This window comes from Protopterus annectens, chromosome 3.part0, assembly GCF_019279795.1.
Source record: "Protopterus annectens isolate FY-2018-M chromosome 3.part0, PAN1.0, whole genome shotgun sequence".
Taxonomy (NCBI): Eukaryota; Metazoa; Chordata; order Ceratodontiformes; family Protopteridae; genus Protopterus; species Protopterus annectens.
In genome coordinates, this window is record NC_056731.1 from 1346601005 (window position 1) to 1346617295 (window position 16291).

Below are 16291 nucleotides of genomic sequence, written 5' to 3' on the forward strand. Positions count from 1 at the left end.
TCCTAATATTCACATAACTGAGTTGTGAAGTTCCTTTTATATAAAATTTGCTCCAAAATGAGAAACACGAATACATCAGCTGTTGCCTGTTTGAACAAAGAATGCCATTTGCTGGCTCGTGTTCAGCAACCCAGATTAAAAGTAAAAGTGAAACTAATGGTGAGATGTTTACGAAATTTCCAGCTGAGGTATGTAAAAGACAGAAAGCATAAAGAGAAGGGCGTATTTAAACAGTGCACTTACAGTCTAGACTTTGAGAGTGTCTGAAGACATGGCGAATGCAGCAGAAATGAATAAACTATTTGTGTGCCCAGTATGTTTAGAATATCTTCATAAGCCTGTGAAAACGCAGACTTGCCAACACATGTAAGTAGTTCATACTTATATGCTTTAGAAAGTGCTTGCTTAATGCAGCCGTGATAGTTTAACTGCGATTCATTTTCAGTAAGATAAAATACAGGATTATAGGTATAGATATATGATTTTTACACGGATCTCTGACTGTAATGCCTACTGTCATAACAAAGTTACTTTATCAATGGTATATATTATGATAATATGAAATGCTAAAGTGCATTTGTAGCCTCACTATATAAGAAAACAGACTGCGTAAGACTTTCACCAGTTTTTCTTTTTACCTATCTTGTGCCCATGTTCATTATATAACACATCTTGGGTCAGATTCCAAAAGCATCACTCTCAGTGTAAGTGATTTACTATGGTGTAAGCCTGCACTAGTAACAAAAGACTTGATGTTGGCAGTGTAAGTGACTTATTCTGGTGTAAGTCTATCTATAAACAAGCTTACATGAGGGGGGGGGGTAGATTCCAAAAGCATTACTCTCAGTGTAAGTGACATCCAGAATAATACACTAAAGTTAAGTCACTTGCACCGAAAGCAAGTCTTTTGGAATCAGGTCCCTGACGTCCTACATACAGCAGTTTGGTTCTCTGTTCAGCTGACATTTACATGCTAATTCCAACAGATATCAGCAATGATGCTTTTATATTTGAAAATGGAGAACATGCTGCCTTTTGGCAAAATGCAATCAGTTAAAAGTGTATTGTATGTATCATATCATACATTGTGAATGTTAGATTATATATAAATATTTTTATTTTTAAGGAACACAGCATGCATAGCGATAATAATATTCAGAGGACAGCAGCAAAATTATTCTTAATTAATTTTCAGTTCTAAATGTCACTCTGTAAACATAACAAAGCAAAGGAGCCAAGTATTCAGAGCTGAGCCTTCTCTAAGTCAAACTAACGTTCAGGAAGAACACTGTGGAGCAGAACTTAGTAGTACATTCTTTTACTAAAAAACAGCAGTATTATGTTTTCATTATTCAAAACATCAAACCTTAAGTGATTGTTACTGTATTCTGTTAATGTGTTGAGCTCTGTCTTCTTGAGTATGAGCTGTTGGAACTCCCAGTTTTCAGTGAACTGCTCGACATCCTGTTTGTTAAGAGTACATCACCTTGACTACTGGTCTTTCAAGCTGAAAGGCACTAAATCAATGAAGATAAGTGTTTTTTACAGAGAGTGTTACTCCTATACCCCTCCCATTTGGGGGATATAGTGACAGTGTCACCCATACCCTTTGCTTCTTATATGTATCATCTCTGAAATATGTAGGAAGAGGGAGCAGTCTGATCTTGTTATATAGGATTGTTATCCTCCATCCGGGATGGCACTCATCAGACTTCACTCAGAATTATTTGGACACGGAGAATTGAACTATCTTCCTCTGAAGGAGTTGTTTTTTGAGGAAATGGTTGACACTAGGATATTCGGTTTTCATCATCCTTTTTGTAATTTCTGACAAATATGAGCAACAAGTGCATTGTAAGGATATAAAAAGTGTTATGGCAAAACTAAGTAAGATAAGGAAACGACTTATTAAATGTATTTCATTTTCAAAACAAGGGCCCATCATGATGTATTATATTGTCCATGCTAAACAGTTGTTATTATAATGCTTAAATGTAAAGTAAGTAATAGAAAAAAGTTATACTTTCATTGAATGTGCTTCTTAACCAATATGTGAGAATACTTTGGTGGTATTTATTTATTAACCAGGTAGGTAGAGTGGTCTTAGGACCATTTTCAGACACAATCTAGGCTATACGGCAAAAGGCAGTATAAAATACAGTAATTATACAATCAGTAAAGCATATTTGCAGTAATAAGCACAGTAAGTACTAATACCATTTCTGTAAGAACAGTACTACAATACAATATTATACACAAACTTTATGAAATGTAATAGAAAGTGCATACAACATGCTATTCATTTATTCTTCATTTACCCTCTTAATACAGTTCGTGGTCAGGGCAGTATGTACATGCACAGACACCACACACACATGTGCGCAGTCACGCACTCTGACTGTATGTGCATTATGGGCAGTCTAGAAGATAGCTACTTAATTTGCAGCTTAAATTTTGGATGTGGGAGGAAAATGGAGCACTCAGTGAAAGCCCAGTCGCTACATGGAAAACAGAAATACTTTACTCAAAGTATTTGTAAAATTTTATTTTATTTATTTATTTTATTTTATTTTACATTTGTTAACCGGGATGGTCTGACTAGACAAGGTCCATTTACAGCGGAGGCCCGAGGAGGAAACCTCCACATAATTAACACAATAATAATGATATTATACAAAAGGAAAAACAGTGTCATCATAGCAGCATTTGAAGAACAGAAAAAACAGTAAAAAATAAATTGTCATCAGTAAAATTTACATATATACATTTTGTTAGTTGTGAATAGGACAAAAATCACAACAAAAAACATATATCAAGGGATAACATTTATCAATACCATGTTTACAGAGTCTAAAGTAGGAGAGAAAGAAAAGATGGAGAAAGCACATTGTAGGATTATGGAACACATGGACAAAGCCATGTTCTTATAAAATGAGACTTAAGGAAGTTTTTGAATTGTGTAGTATTTGATGCAGGAGTCACAGAAATGGGGAGGTTATTCCAGCTTTTAGCTATTCTGTGTGAAAATAGAGCTATACCTGCAGTGTTGTTAGCTGAGGAGATAGAGAGGAGTGATTTGTTGGCAGAGTGGAGTGGACAATTTGGTGTATGTTGAGTCAGTAATTACCTTAGTGCTGGAGTTTTGTCAGGATGTTTTAGGATGTTATATGCAATGACTAGATGGTGAAAAGTTAATAACTGTGGGAGTTCAAGCCACTGAAGTTGCCTTAGAGGTATACAGTAATGGGTTCTAAAGGCGGAATTATTAGCAAACTTGGCAATTTTGTTATAACAAGACTCAAGTTTGTCAAGGTCAGATTTTCTGACATGGGTCAGTATTGGTGCTGCATACATTAATGTGGAATGAAGGTGAGTTTTGGCTAGGGTGACCCAAGCCTGATCTGACAGAAAGTTTTTATGTCTATATAGGGTACCCATTTTTTGTGTACCTTTTTGATAGTTTGAGAGATATGGATGTCAAAGTGGAGGTTATTGTCTATTTCAATGCCAAGGAGCTTGGTATGGGGAGAAGGTGAAATGACCGTACCATTTTTGGAGGAGATAGAGAAGGAGAGAGGAGAGGTTTATGATTTGTTAGGGGTAAATAGGAGTAATTTAGTTTTGCTGGGATTTAGGATAAGTTGGATATTTGTGATCCAACTTTCCACTGAGGCAAAGGATTCTTGGGTGAGCCGCTGTAGAGTGGTAAGAGAAGGGTCTGAGCAGATTAGGGTCGAATCATCTGCATACTGTATGAGTGAGGCATGCAGGGTAGAGGTATGCAGATTATTGGTGAAGATAGAAAAGAGAAGTGGACCCAATATAGAACCTTGAGGTACACCAGTGGTGGTTGGAAGTAAAGGTGATAAAACACTTTGCCACTGTACAGATTGTTGTCTGTTAGATAGATAGTTTTTAAACCAGGCAATAGTGTCAGGGGCAAAAAATAAAGAGGTTAGTGTATCTATTAGTATGGGGTGAGAAACCATGTCAAATGCTTTAGAGAGGTCCAAGAATATAGCATACACGAAACTGTTATTATTTCTATGTTGGCTAACCAGATTTGTAAAAGAGAGAAGAGTGGCAGTTGTACTGTGGTGTGGGTGGAAGCCGTGTTGTGTAGAGGAGAGGAGATTGTATTTAGGAAATACATGACCTGAGAGTGAATGCATTTCTCAAGTATCTTTGATAAAGGAGACAGAATGGCAATGGGGCAGTAGTTTGAGAAAATCAAAAGAATTGCCACCTTTATGAAAGGGAAAAATGTAGGAGATTTTCCACAGTTGTGGGATATAGGATTCCTGTATGGAGTAGTTGATAAGGATTGAGACAGGGTAGGATAAGGAGTTAGCGGCTATATTTAGGAAATTAACTGGCAATTTTTTACCTTGCATTTTGTTAAGAATACATCACAATTTTTTTACCTTGCATTTTTAATCAATGCAACTGTTTGCTTATTTTTTTTAAATAAGCCTTAATGTAGTTTTCTAAAAACGTGTGCAGGCAGAACTCTGAAAAGGAAAAGAAAAAAGCTTACATATAATTTGTTAATTATTAAAAATTGGGATTCTAAGGTAGGATTCAAGGAATTAAATGTTATAGTGTTACTCTACCAGTGTAAAGTCTAAATGCTGATTTATGCCATGCCATACTTAGGGTGGATGATAACTGATACGTGTGAATGTCATTCATCAATCAGTAATGTGTTGCACAAATCAATGTCAGGAATTTCTGCTGATTTGCACTGATCCATCATTTAAGGTATCGTGAACTATAGATGCATTTTGTCAAATTTATGAAGTTATGAAACCCAGTGGTTCTGGGACGGCTGGATACTAGGATATTATGTTGTACAGGTCAACACTGCAACACCTGAGGTCCCTGTACCTCAGAGGTTTCTTTCTGAAACTCTGTCCCCTTTTGCTGCTGAACAGCAGGGACTATGTGGGGGGGGGTGATACTGCACCTTCAGGATCCTTGTTAGTGAACGGTCCTCTCACTTTGGTGCAAGGCATACTCACCTGGTTTTCATTTAATGGATTTTGCAAGGTATAAGACACCATTGTGACCCAGCAACATGCAAATGATATACTAATAAGGTGCCTCAGCAGCTTATTTAGTATCTCTCTAGTGTGCCACATATCAGTGTGGCATACCAAAGTGGTACTATATAGGAGCAATATAATGACTTTTAATATAACATAGGAGCACAATGGAAGTGCTTTTGGGCTGTGGTCAGCTACTATAGATATATGGAATAAGGCTGTCCCTGGACAGCATCCATTACTTTGAAGGTACAGGAGGTGTCACTCCCTAGACAACAGATAGGTACATTAGTGATACAGGGGTTAGATGGGTTGCATATGAACAGTAACACAGTCATATTAGTGAAATAGGGATGGGAGTGATACCCAAATAGAAAACACTGCTGTAATTCACATGGGGAACTCTCTGCTTGTCCACCACTGTGCAATGGCATCCCCACTACTTGTTTTGATTAATAGCCATTTGGAGCACATAGCAGAGGCTACGATCAGTGACAGATTTGAATGCACACATCTCACAGGTATGCAGCACTATGTATATATGCTGCATCATGAATGCACAGTATACCCTGCACTGGGCCATACGTTTAAATGTCTTGACCTCCACATGAAATCTGTTGCACTGATTTAAGTTTATGTGAATGGAGAAAATAGAATGACTTTTACTGAATGAACAAGCGTATATTTGCTGGGCTGGAGGGAAGGAGAATTTAATTACTTGGTATGCTTCAGCCTAAAAAAATAATCCAAGATAGTTATGTGTACATATGTTTGTGTGTGTGTGTGTGTGTGTGTGTGTGTGTGTGTGTGTGTGTGTGTGTGTGTGTGTGTGTGTGTGTGTGTGTGTGTGTGTGTGAGTGTACTTGTGTATAGTAAGTATACTGATCTGAAGACTGTTTTCAGTTTTGACCTGGACCAGAAAGCATATAACAAAGACAATAACCTTGTATAACAATTGGAGGAAATGGTACAATACAGTGTACAGGTACATCAACATATATGTATATTCCCAAACTGGAGAAGCTTATTTAAACAAGTTAATGCATATTTAGGTCCAGTTTTAATCAAGTTTTAATGAACAGTTGATAGCAAATGATTCTGTGAAACAATGTATCTTCATTAGACGTATTTCAGTCATTTTACAGGTAATACTACATTTACACTTTACTGTAATAGCAAGTTCAGGTAAATCTGCAACTTATTTAATAGGTTTAGCACAGACACACACACACACACACACACACACACACACACACACACACACACACACACACACACGCACACGCACACACTTAACGCACTCACTCACTCACTGTCACAGACTTTATTAGTAATCCAAGCTTCAGAGAGCTAAAAAAGTGACTTTACCTGATTTAAGTATATTTTTTGTGGCTTTCCACTTCTATTTATCTAGCAACTGTATTTCGCCTGCTTGCTGATACATTGTTATTGTTTATTCTGCATTTATTCTGTTATTGCACTTGTTTCTCAGTTTGTTACTTTTAAAATCTGTAACTGTTGCAAATTGTTTGTGTAGGCTGTGATAGCCGATTTATAGCATTTATAAGTGTTTACTGTATCTGTTTCTGCTTGTTTTCTGGAAAAAAAAAAAAAAAAAAAAAAAAAAAAAGAGTGGGAAGCATTGAGCTGCCTGTTGGTCCAGTTTTGTGAAGTTTCAGCCAGCAACTTGTAGTTTATTGGTCGTTTTGGGCCAGTTCCTAGCTTCTTTCAGCCCCCTGATATAAAACACGCTAAACGTGCGTTTTTTAGCTTGTACCTACTCAGCACAGATCCTCGTGGTGGCCAGCAGAGTAATCCAAGCTTCAGAGAGCTAAAAAAGCGACTTTACCTGATTTAAGTATATTTTTTGTGGCTTTCCACTTCTATTTATCTAGCAACTGTATTTCGCCTGCTTGCTGATACATTGTTATTGTTTATTCTGCATTTATTCTGTTATTGCACTTGTTTCTCAGTTTGTTACTTTTAAAATCTGTAACTGTTGCAAATTGTTTGTGTAGGCTGTGATAGCCGATTTATAGCATTTATAAGTGTTTACTGTATCTGTTTCTGCTTGTTTTCTGAAAAAAAAAAAAAAAAAAAAAATATCTCTTGTTTTCCCGCCTTACTGAGCTAGAATAGTCCAGTTTCAGAGTTTGCTGATCCCTGGGCTTTGTTTGCAGTTCCTGTTACTGATTCTTTACCTAATTTGGAAGAGGAAGTTCCCTTGCTTACCAGTGGGAGTGGAAGCATTGAGCTGCCTGTTGGTCCAGTTTTGTGAGGTTTCAGCCAGCAACTTGTAGTTTATTGGTCGGGGCCAGTTCCTAGCTTCTTTCAGCCCCTGATATAAAACACGCTGAGCAGCTTTTTTTAGCTTGTACCTACTCAGCACAGATCCTCGTGGTGGCCAGCAGAGTAATCCAAGCTTCAGAGAGCTAAAAAAGCGACTTTACCTGATTTAAGTATATTTTTGTGGCTTTCCACTTCTATTTATCTAGCAACTGTATTTCGCCTGCTTGCTGATACATTGTTATTGTTTATTCTGCATTTATTCTGTTATTGCACTTGTTTCTCAGTTTGTTACTTTTAAAATCTGTAACTGTTGCAAATTGTTTGTGTAGGCTGTGATAGCCGATTTATAGCATTTATAAGTGTTTACTGTATCTGTTTCTGCTTGTTTTCTGAAAAAAAAAAAAAAAAAAAAATATCTCTTGTTTTCCAGCCTTACTGAGCTAGAATAGTCCAGTTTCAGAGCTTGCTGATCCCTGGGCTTTGTTTGCAGTTCCTGTTACTGATTCTTTACCTAATTTGGAGGAGGAAGTTCCCTTACTTACCAGTGGGAGTGGGAAGCATTGAGCTGCCTGTTGGTCCAGTTTTGTGAGGTTTCAGCCAGCAACTTGTAGTTTATTGGTCGTTTTGGGCCAGTTGCTAGCTTCTTTCAGCCCCGTGATATAAAACACGCTGAGCGTGCGTTTAGCGCGTTGGCGCGTTTCAGCCGGGCGCTACGTTGCACACTAGAGGGCAGCAGATTTAAACTATTAGGGCTACCTAAGTCCACTAAATTTTCCCTTAAAACTACCTTATACTAATCTAATCAGCATATCCTAACTAAAAAGATCATCTCTACCTAACTCCGAGTAGCCTATTCTGTATCTGTCATACCTAGCACTTGCTCCTACAGTACTTATCACTGAGATACAGCACTCTTGTTATAGATAGTACCCCAAAGCGAAACCCATTTTCTCGGACACCCATCCCAATCTCTTTTAAAGTTTTTTGTCTATTCTTCTAGCATGTCGAGGATCAGTTGCTAGTATCCTCTCCTGCTCAGCTGGTGAACAGAATATTGAGGCAATGTTACAATTGCCTCATGTCTCTCCTCCTCCCCACAAATACATGCGAGAGATGCAACAACTGAGGCTGAGCTCAACTTAGGACTGGCAAGACCAGACAGGAGGAGAAGGTTACCACACACACACTATAGATCCAGTCTCACATAGTACCATCACAACCTCAAATCATACACATAAACACACAAAGACATACTCGGAGGCTCTGATCAGAAATCTACCAAAACAGCAGAGGCCACCACAGCTCTTAAGGCCAAACACAATGCCAGACACACTAGTCATTGGTGACTCCATAGTCAGACACACTGATCCCCCGCCACCAGACTGAGTAAGGAGAGAGTTACAGTAAGCTGCCTGTCAGCGCCAAGCACTCAGGTCTCTCACAGCAGGTACAAGACTCAGTCATTGTCCACGCTGGTAAACGACCTGAGACGGACTACATGAAAAGAGACATTGAGGAGCTCTCTGATTATGTAGCCCAGGCAGACCCTGACCTTGAGCAGTATCCTACCTTCACCAAGAATGATGCCACAATACAGTGATAAGATGATCAGCTTTAACAATTGGCTTAAACTCTTGCATTCGGATACTGGCAAAGGCTCTTGCCACCCCATAGTGCCTTTTTAGGCAAGGCTCAAATTCTAAACCTACCACCCTAGAACACAAAAAGGAAAAAAACTAGGGTAATGCTGCTCAATGCCAAGTCTAAATCTCAAAATGCCGAGGCCCTTCTCAGTATGGAGAACATCGATGTCTGTGCTGTGACAGAAACCTGGTTCAAGGCTCCTGAGAGCACCCCAGCACTAACAGGTTTTACCTCATACCATGCGGCCCCAAAATCCGGACAATACCAAGAAAGGAGGGGGGTATCCATATTCATCAAGGACACCCACACCTCAAGACTGTGGCAACGCAATGCCTCGGAGACCATCCAGGTGCAATTAACCATAGGCAAGACTGCTCTGCAAATTGTAGCATGTTACAGGCCACCCTTCACAAACTCAGGAACCTCACATGGCTTTCCTGAAAACACTGAGGGGATAAATGTCTCCAAACACCATCATACTACTTCAAATATAGACTGGGAACACTACAAACACCCTAGCCCAAAAGTTCCTGGAATTCATAAACTCAAATGCCATGGAACAACTAGTCACCATCCCCATAAGAGGAGAAAACATACTTGATCTCATCATCACGAACATGGCACAATGTTCAACACCGGAGGTATACCCTCACTGGTGAGATCAGATCACAAACTAATCTTGCTGGAGGTCCTCATCCCACCCCACCTGAAATAAAAAGACCACAGTAAACTCGAAAGCCGACTTCTAAGACTAGTGTGGTCTCAAGGCCCCCGAGCCGGCGGATAACAGTACTCAAGCCGCTGAATCACTTACTAATGCCTTCTACCAGCACCTGCAGCACTGCATGGACAAGGCAATCCCAAGCAAAACAAAGACTATGGCAAGCGTCCAGTCTGGTGGACCCCAGCCATAAACAAACTCTACAACAAAAGGAGGAAGCTACTACAAGATAGAGCAAAATCCTTAAAAGGCAAGACACCCTTGATCACTATAAGTAAAAAACTAAGAGCTCTCATAAAATCATCCAAAGCAAATTTTGAGAGAAAAATAGCTAAAGACTCAAAGGACAATCATAAGGCCTTCTTTAGCTATATTAGAAACCTGGGAGGAAACTCCCAGATATGCTCAGAACTAGTTCAAAATGATGTGAAGATTACTGATCCTACAGACATTGCCAACATACTGGCTGACAGGTTCAGTGCAAACTCCCCCCCCCCCCAAAAGGAGAGATATCTATACCAAATGGTTGCAAGTGAGAACTGCTCTCCAAAAATCCATGGGACCTGATGGTGTCCCCAGGTGTGCTCCACGAACTCAACGAGAATTAAACCCACAGCTAGGACAGCTGTTTAATCATAGTCTCACCTCTGCGCACTGCGACTGTGGTCCCACTTCGACCCTGGAAATTACCGCCCATTAGCTTGACAAGCCTTATCTGCAAAGCTATGGAGGATCATAATGGATCTCATAAATAAGACATAGGAACTTGCAGACTTTGGATCCAGCCCAGTTTGGCTTTGTCAAATGCAGATCATGCCTTTTAAACTTGGTTGACTTTTTGAAACAGTCACCAAAGCCATTGATGAGGGAAAGGCAGTCCATACAGCCTACCAATCTGGCGAAGGCCACAATACCCCACTCGGGTATCATTGAAAAACTCATCAGCTTAAATGTTAACCCATACATCACAAGATGGGTTGCAAACTGGCTGGTGACAGAACCCACAGGGTTAGAGTTGCTGGCGCCATGTCAGACTCAAAGCCTGTGACGAGTGGTGTCCCACAGGGCTCAGTCCTGAGCCCCCTGCTGTTTCGCATCTACTTTTTAGTACAAGCAAACACAGGAGGGTTATGGCTGACAAAGTTTGCAGATGACTGCAAACTGTCGAAAACACATCTGACACAGATATCCTTCAGAAGGGTCTCACAGAAACGGATGACTGGTGCCAGAGCCATGGCCTAAAGTTAAATGCCAAAACAAGGTTACCCCTAGCTACCATATAGGTGGTAACTCTGAGCACAGAAGAAGTTATCAGGGACCTGGGGACCCAGGTTGACAGTAGCCTGTCATTCGCCACCCGTGTAGCTAGAGTAGTTACGAAGACCTTCTACATTGCCCACCTCATCATGAAGGATTCACATCTAGATCAAGGGAGGTCATAGTCTCCTATACTCATCACTCATCAGACCAATGATTGAGTACAATGCCCCATTCGAATGTATCTGACCCGACACTTGCAACAGCTGGAGAGGCCACAAAGTTCCTCACCAAAGGATAAAGGGTCTCAAAAATCTATCCTATGCTGCCCGACTGAAAGAACTCAAGCTCTATTCAGTAGAAACACACGCTCAGAGGTGACCTTTGCCTGACATACAAGGCCATGTCAAACCCAGAGTTGATGAATATGCTTCACCTCAAAAATCTAGATCCGTCAGAGCCACAAGGGCGGGAGACTTAAACCTCGACACGGCTATAAATAGGACGTGCTGGAGGGATAGATTCATCACCCAAAGACTCCCTATGCTGTGGAACAAAATCCCGGTATATGTGAGGCAGAGCACCTCGCTGGCCTTGTTCAAGAGAAATCTTGACCAATGGATGGGAGATCGCAGATATACTCCAGGGATTACCTCAGTGTCACTGCTAGACAGAGGCACAGCAAAATAATGGGTATAGTTCCCCATACAAAAGGGGTGGCTTAAGCCATAAAACTATGGGCTAGGCTTATAAATGCCCTTGGGCAGATAGCCTAGTATGAACCTATAAACCTATGAACCTATACACACATTCATCACATATTGAACAATTCCCTTCACCCAATTGCACTCATGAACACAGACATGCTCATCTACTCTTATCTGTCCTTTAATTAAACCCCTAATATTACTACCCAGTAGACACACACACACACACACACACACACAGATATACACACACACACACACACACACACACACACACACACACACACACACACACACACACACACACACACACACACACACACGCACATGCGCACATGCACACACATACACACACCTACACTACCCATCCCTCAAATAACCCTCCAGCTGCAACCACCCAGCAGACACACACACACACACACACACACACACACACACACACACACACACACACACACACACACCACAGACACATACACACACACACACACACACACACACACACACACACACACACACACACACACACACACACACACACACACACACACACACACACACACACACACACACACACACACACATGCACATTCTCACCTGAGACCAATCATAACTGTCTATACATTCACAAACACAGACAGACACGCACACACACACACACACACACACACACACACACACACACACACACACACACACACACACACACACACACACACACACACATACTTTTGGCAGTGTTAATTAACATGTCTGGTGGTGGTGGTTTATGCAGTCTAGCAGTTCTGTGAATCACTAGGCTGTGTGAATAACTTACCACAGGCAATTCCAGGGGAGAGCACATGACTCATTTCATATGCTTCTCCACCAGAATACCTCATTAACATTTGTGGTAGGTCAGAGAGACAGCCCACCTAGGGGCTGCACCTCGTCACTTACAAGCACTGTGGTTGGACTGTCTGTGCAGCAAAAATAAGCATCACTACTGGTAAATAGGGTTTAATGCTGGCGGTAATTTTTCTAAACTCCAGAGAGTGATGTGTCATATGGAAACTGCAACATATATTTCACAAGTGCAGTTTTTAAACTGTAGGAATGTGCTTGAAAGGTTTGGGTTTATGAGTATTCATGTGACAGTACTTTGTGTCATTTTTTTCTCTTGTTTACAAACGAATACCTGTTTTAATGCTACATATTTGCCTTCCCATTTTATTAAACGTGCAAGGTGGAAATCAGCAAAGGCCAGCTGTGCAAATTCAGATTTATTGAGAAAATGTAAGGAGAGGAGCATTACTAATTAAATAAAGTATTTACTGAACTCATAGGCTGCACTACTGAACAGTTAGAGAAAATGTCTGTGTTTTGTGTAGGTGTGTGTGTGTGTGTGTGTGTGTGTGTGTGTGTGTGTGTGTGTGTGTGTGTGTGTGTGTGTGTGTGTGTGTGTGTGTATGTGTATCTGTGTATATGTGTGCTTACACTATGTATAGGGGAAGATGGGGAAAGAAGAAGGGCAGTGTGTGTAGGAGTTACCTCTCAAGTTCTTACTGCAAGAAATCTAGACAAAGCAAAAAATAACGAGGGCACAATGACCCAAAAATAGGGACAGATTTTAAATATTGCTCTTACTGACTTAGAAAGTTGCTAGGCTCACAGATTTTGTCTTAGTCTGCATTTTCTTAAGAATATGAAGTCTGAAACTTAAATGTCTGTCAATACTTACTGATTCAATCCTTAGCAGTTTGCCAGAAATCTTCAAATTTTATAAGGAACAGACCAAAAACATAAGGCAAAAATCTGGACATTCTTCAAAAATCTGGACTGTTGAGAGGTATGGAGTATTAGGGAAGAGTTAGGGATTTTTATGATAGAAACATAAAAATAGACAAAATGGGAATGCTATGTTGGACTGACAAGTGAAAGGGGAGACTGACATACAGATGGTGGACATACACAAAGGGGATGCTGATGAGGGTCTCCTACATAGTATCATCCCACTATGGACAGCCTCAAAGATTATCCCGTCTTGATGGCCCTTGGCAGGAGATCCCACTGGTGAGGGGGTAGACACCTGCTGTAACTTGGTGGTCAGAACCATCTAGGACTCTGAGTCTTTCATCCACTGAAGATGATGCTCATAAAGCCCCCACCCCTTTATAAACAGCATCTCGACTGCAATCTTCACCAGGTCCTGAAACTTAGGGTGGTGGGTCTTCTGGCTGCCATGCCTTGGGATGCACACTAGTGTAGCCACCACTCCCCACTGTGAAGTAGTCCATGGGTAAGTGGGGTGTATTGGTGATCTGTCCCACACTTGGATCGATTGTAGTTGATGTGCATGCTCCCCCCCCCTCCACAGCTTTACTGGACCTGCAGGAAAAAAATAACAAAAATGGAAAGAAAAAAAAAAAGAAACAGAAAAAAGAAGAGAGAGAGAGAGATATGTATACAACAAATTGCCTCTTATTTTTTTAAATATCAAATGCCTTTTTTTCCAGTAACAAAATTCAGAGCATAATATTTCCATTCAGAAATGTTAAACTGACAGTAACAAAACATATGACTACTTACTTTAACAGTAAATATTGAAAACTGCTGGTTCAGGTTTAGGTCATTTAGCACTTCAAAAGTATTCATTTTTGTAATCCTGAATTTCCTCTACCATGACTGAATAACTATACAAATTTCTGGAATGAAATGACATAAACCTCATTATATCTGTATTCACTGACCAGTTACTCTAGCTATAAGTAAAACATCTTGACAGACTGCAATCTATGGCCAAATTATTATATTTAATTTTATTTTTATTTTATCTGTACATTTGTATGCTGTTGTTGATGGTAAACCATACCTGGAGTCAGAGAACCAGCCATTTATGTTGCCTCTGGTGCAGTGCACAGTTGGAAGCAGCCTTTTCTGGTGCTGTGAAAATAAGAGAAAATGAGAGAAGGAAGGGAAGGGCTTGCTGACGCTGATTGTGTGTAGTGTGCTGCTACAAAGTAGTGCAATATTTTTGACTAGGTTGCCACCTTTTGTTGTTGCTGAAACAGGACCAAAGCCACACCGCTCGCACCTCCCTGATCATGCCCATCTCATCCCCTTCTCCACGCCCACTTTCTGCCCATTTTGTGACATCACATTCTAGTTAGGTGAGTAGGAACTCCCTCTTTTCCTTGTTTGTGATGCTTTTTTTTTTTTTTTTTTTTTACAGAAAAGCATAGTAGATCTGCTGATTTACTATGCTTTTCTGTAAAAAGGCATAAAAAATCTGCCAATAGTGGAGTATGAACAGTGTTTTCTAGACTATTGGACAAATGGTTTGATTTCTGGAAAGACTGGAAAAAAACAGGTGGCAACCCTGTTTTTGACTGATATTTTGTAAGCTTTACCCATATAGATTGGGTTAGACAAAACAGCTGTACCTTTCTGTAACCACCCACACTTTAATCCCATATATGCTGTCCTCCATAACTTCTTTCTAAACAAATGAAACATCTAGTGTAACTCTGTAAATGTAATCATTGCCCTAAAGCATGGGACATACAGGAAATAGTTATGTTTAAAGTCTGTCTAACCAAAATGTAATGTATCCATCCATCATTCAAACGCATAGATCCACGTATGCTGAGGCTCTTAAATGTAATCTTCTTAAACCTTAAGGACCTCCCAGCCATTGCATCTAAAACAGATATCCTCAGCAGCCCCAAAAATGACTCCACAAAAGAAAAAAAAAAAAAAAAAAAAAAGAACTCTGCCCCCTCCCCCATGTAATGCCCTCTCTAGTAAGGTCAGACCATAAAGCTGTCTCCTTTAAAATAAAGATAAAATCTGGGAACCCTGCAAACTGTGTAACATTTAGGGACTATTCTAAGGCAAACTTCCTATTAAGTGATAACCTGGCAACAATTCAAGTCACCCCCAAAAGCCCCAAGAACACTGCTGCCTTTGTAGAATCGTTTACCAGAGATCATCTACAGTCATGTTAACAGATGCATAGAGTTAGCTGTGGATAACCAGAAATGAGCACAGAACAAACTAAAAAAGCAAGTCACCCAACAGCAATAGGTTGTACGACAAAAGAAAGTCATGGCAAAAATTGGGAGTGTAACACCCAGCAATATAAAAACTCTCTCAGTCAAGAAACTCAGAGGGCCACATTAAGTCTCTACCAAAAGTTATATCTTTGGAAAAATAGCCTCCCAGACCAAGGACAATCATAAGGCATTTTTTAGCTATGTCCACAACTTCAAATGCAGTACACAACTTCAAATGCAGTACGCAACAATGTGCAGAACTAATTGTAAATGAAGCCACCTACACTGAGCCAGAAGATACAGCAAATTTACTAGCTGACAAATTCAACTCCATTTTTACCCCTTTTTCCCCTCCACCCTTGGGAAACACCATCGAACATACCCCCAATGATCATTAGAGAGCAGGACCTAAATGTACTCTCCAAGGCCAAGAATATTGATCAATGGCCCTGACAATATCCAAGCATGAAACACAACTTATCCAGACCACTGGAGTAACTTTTAAACTGTAGCCTCCAGGCAGACTTTGTGCCATGTAAATGGAGGACTCCAGTGATCATCCCTCTGCACCAGAGTGGGCTGTCTACATAGGCC

The 16291-nt window shown here is 40.2% G+C and overlaps 1 protein-coding gene across 1 annotated transcript in view; it reads left to right on the plus strand.

Annotated features, from left to right (window-relative positions):
• The first annotated feature begins 207 nt into the window (after positions 1 to 207).
• The window catches only part of LOC122797070 (E3 ubiquitin-protein ligase RNF166-like), a 308293-nt gene continuing 292209 nt past the window's right edge, over positions 208 to 16291 (plus strand). Inside the window, exon 1 of the mRNA XM_044065845.1 lies at positions 208 to 366. Within this exon, the coding sequence (XP_043921780.1) occupies positions 272 to 366 (95 nt within the window). The 5' untranslated portion in view covers positions 208 to 271. The remainder of the gene's footprint in view (positions 367 to 16291) is intronic.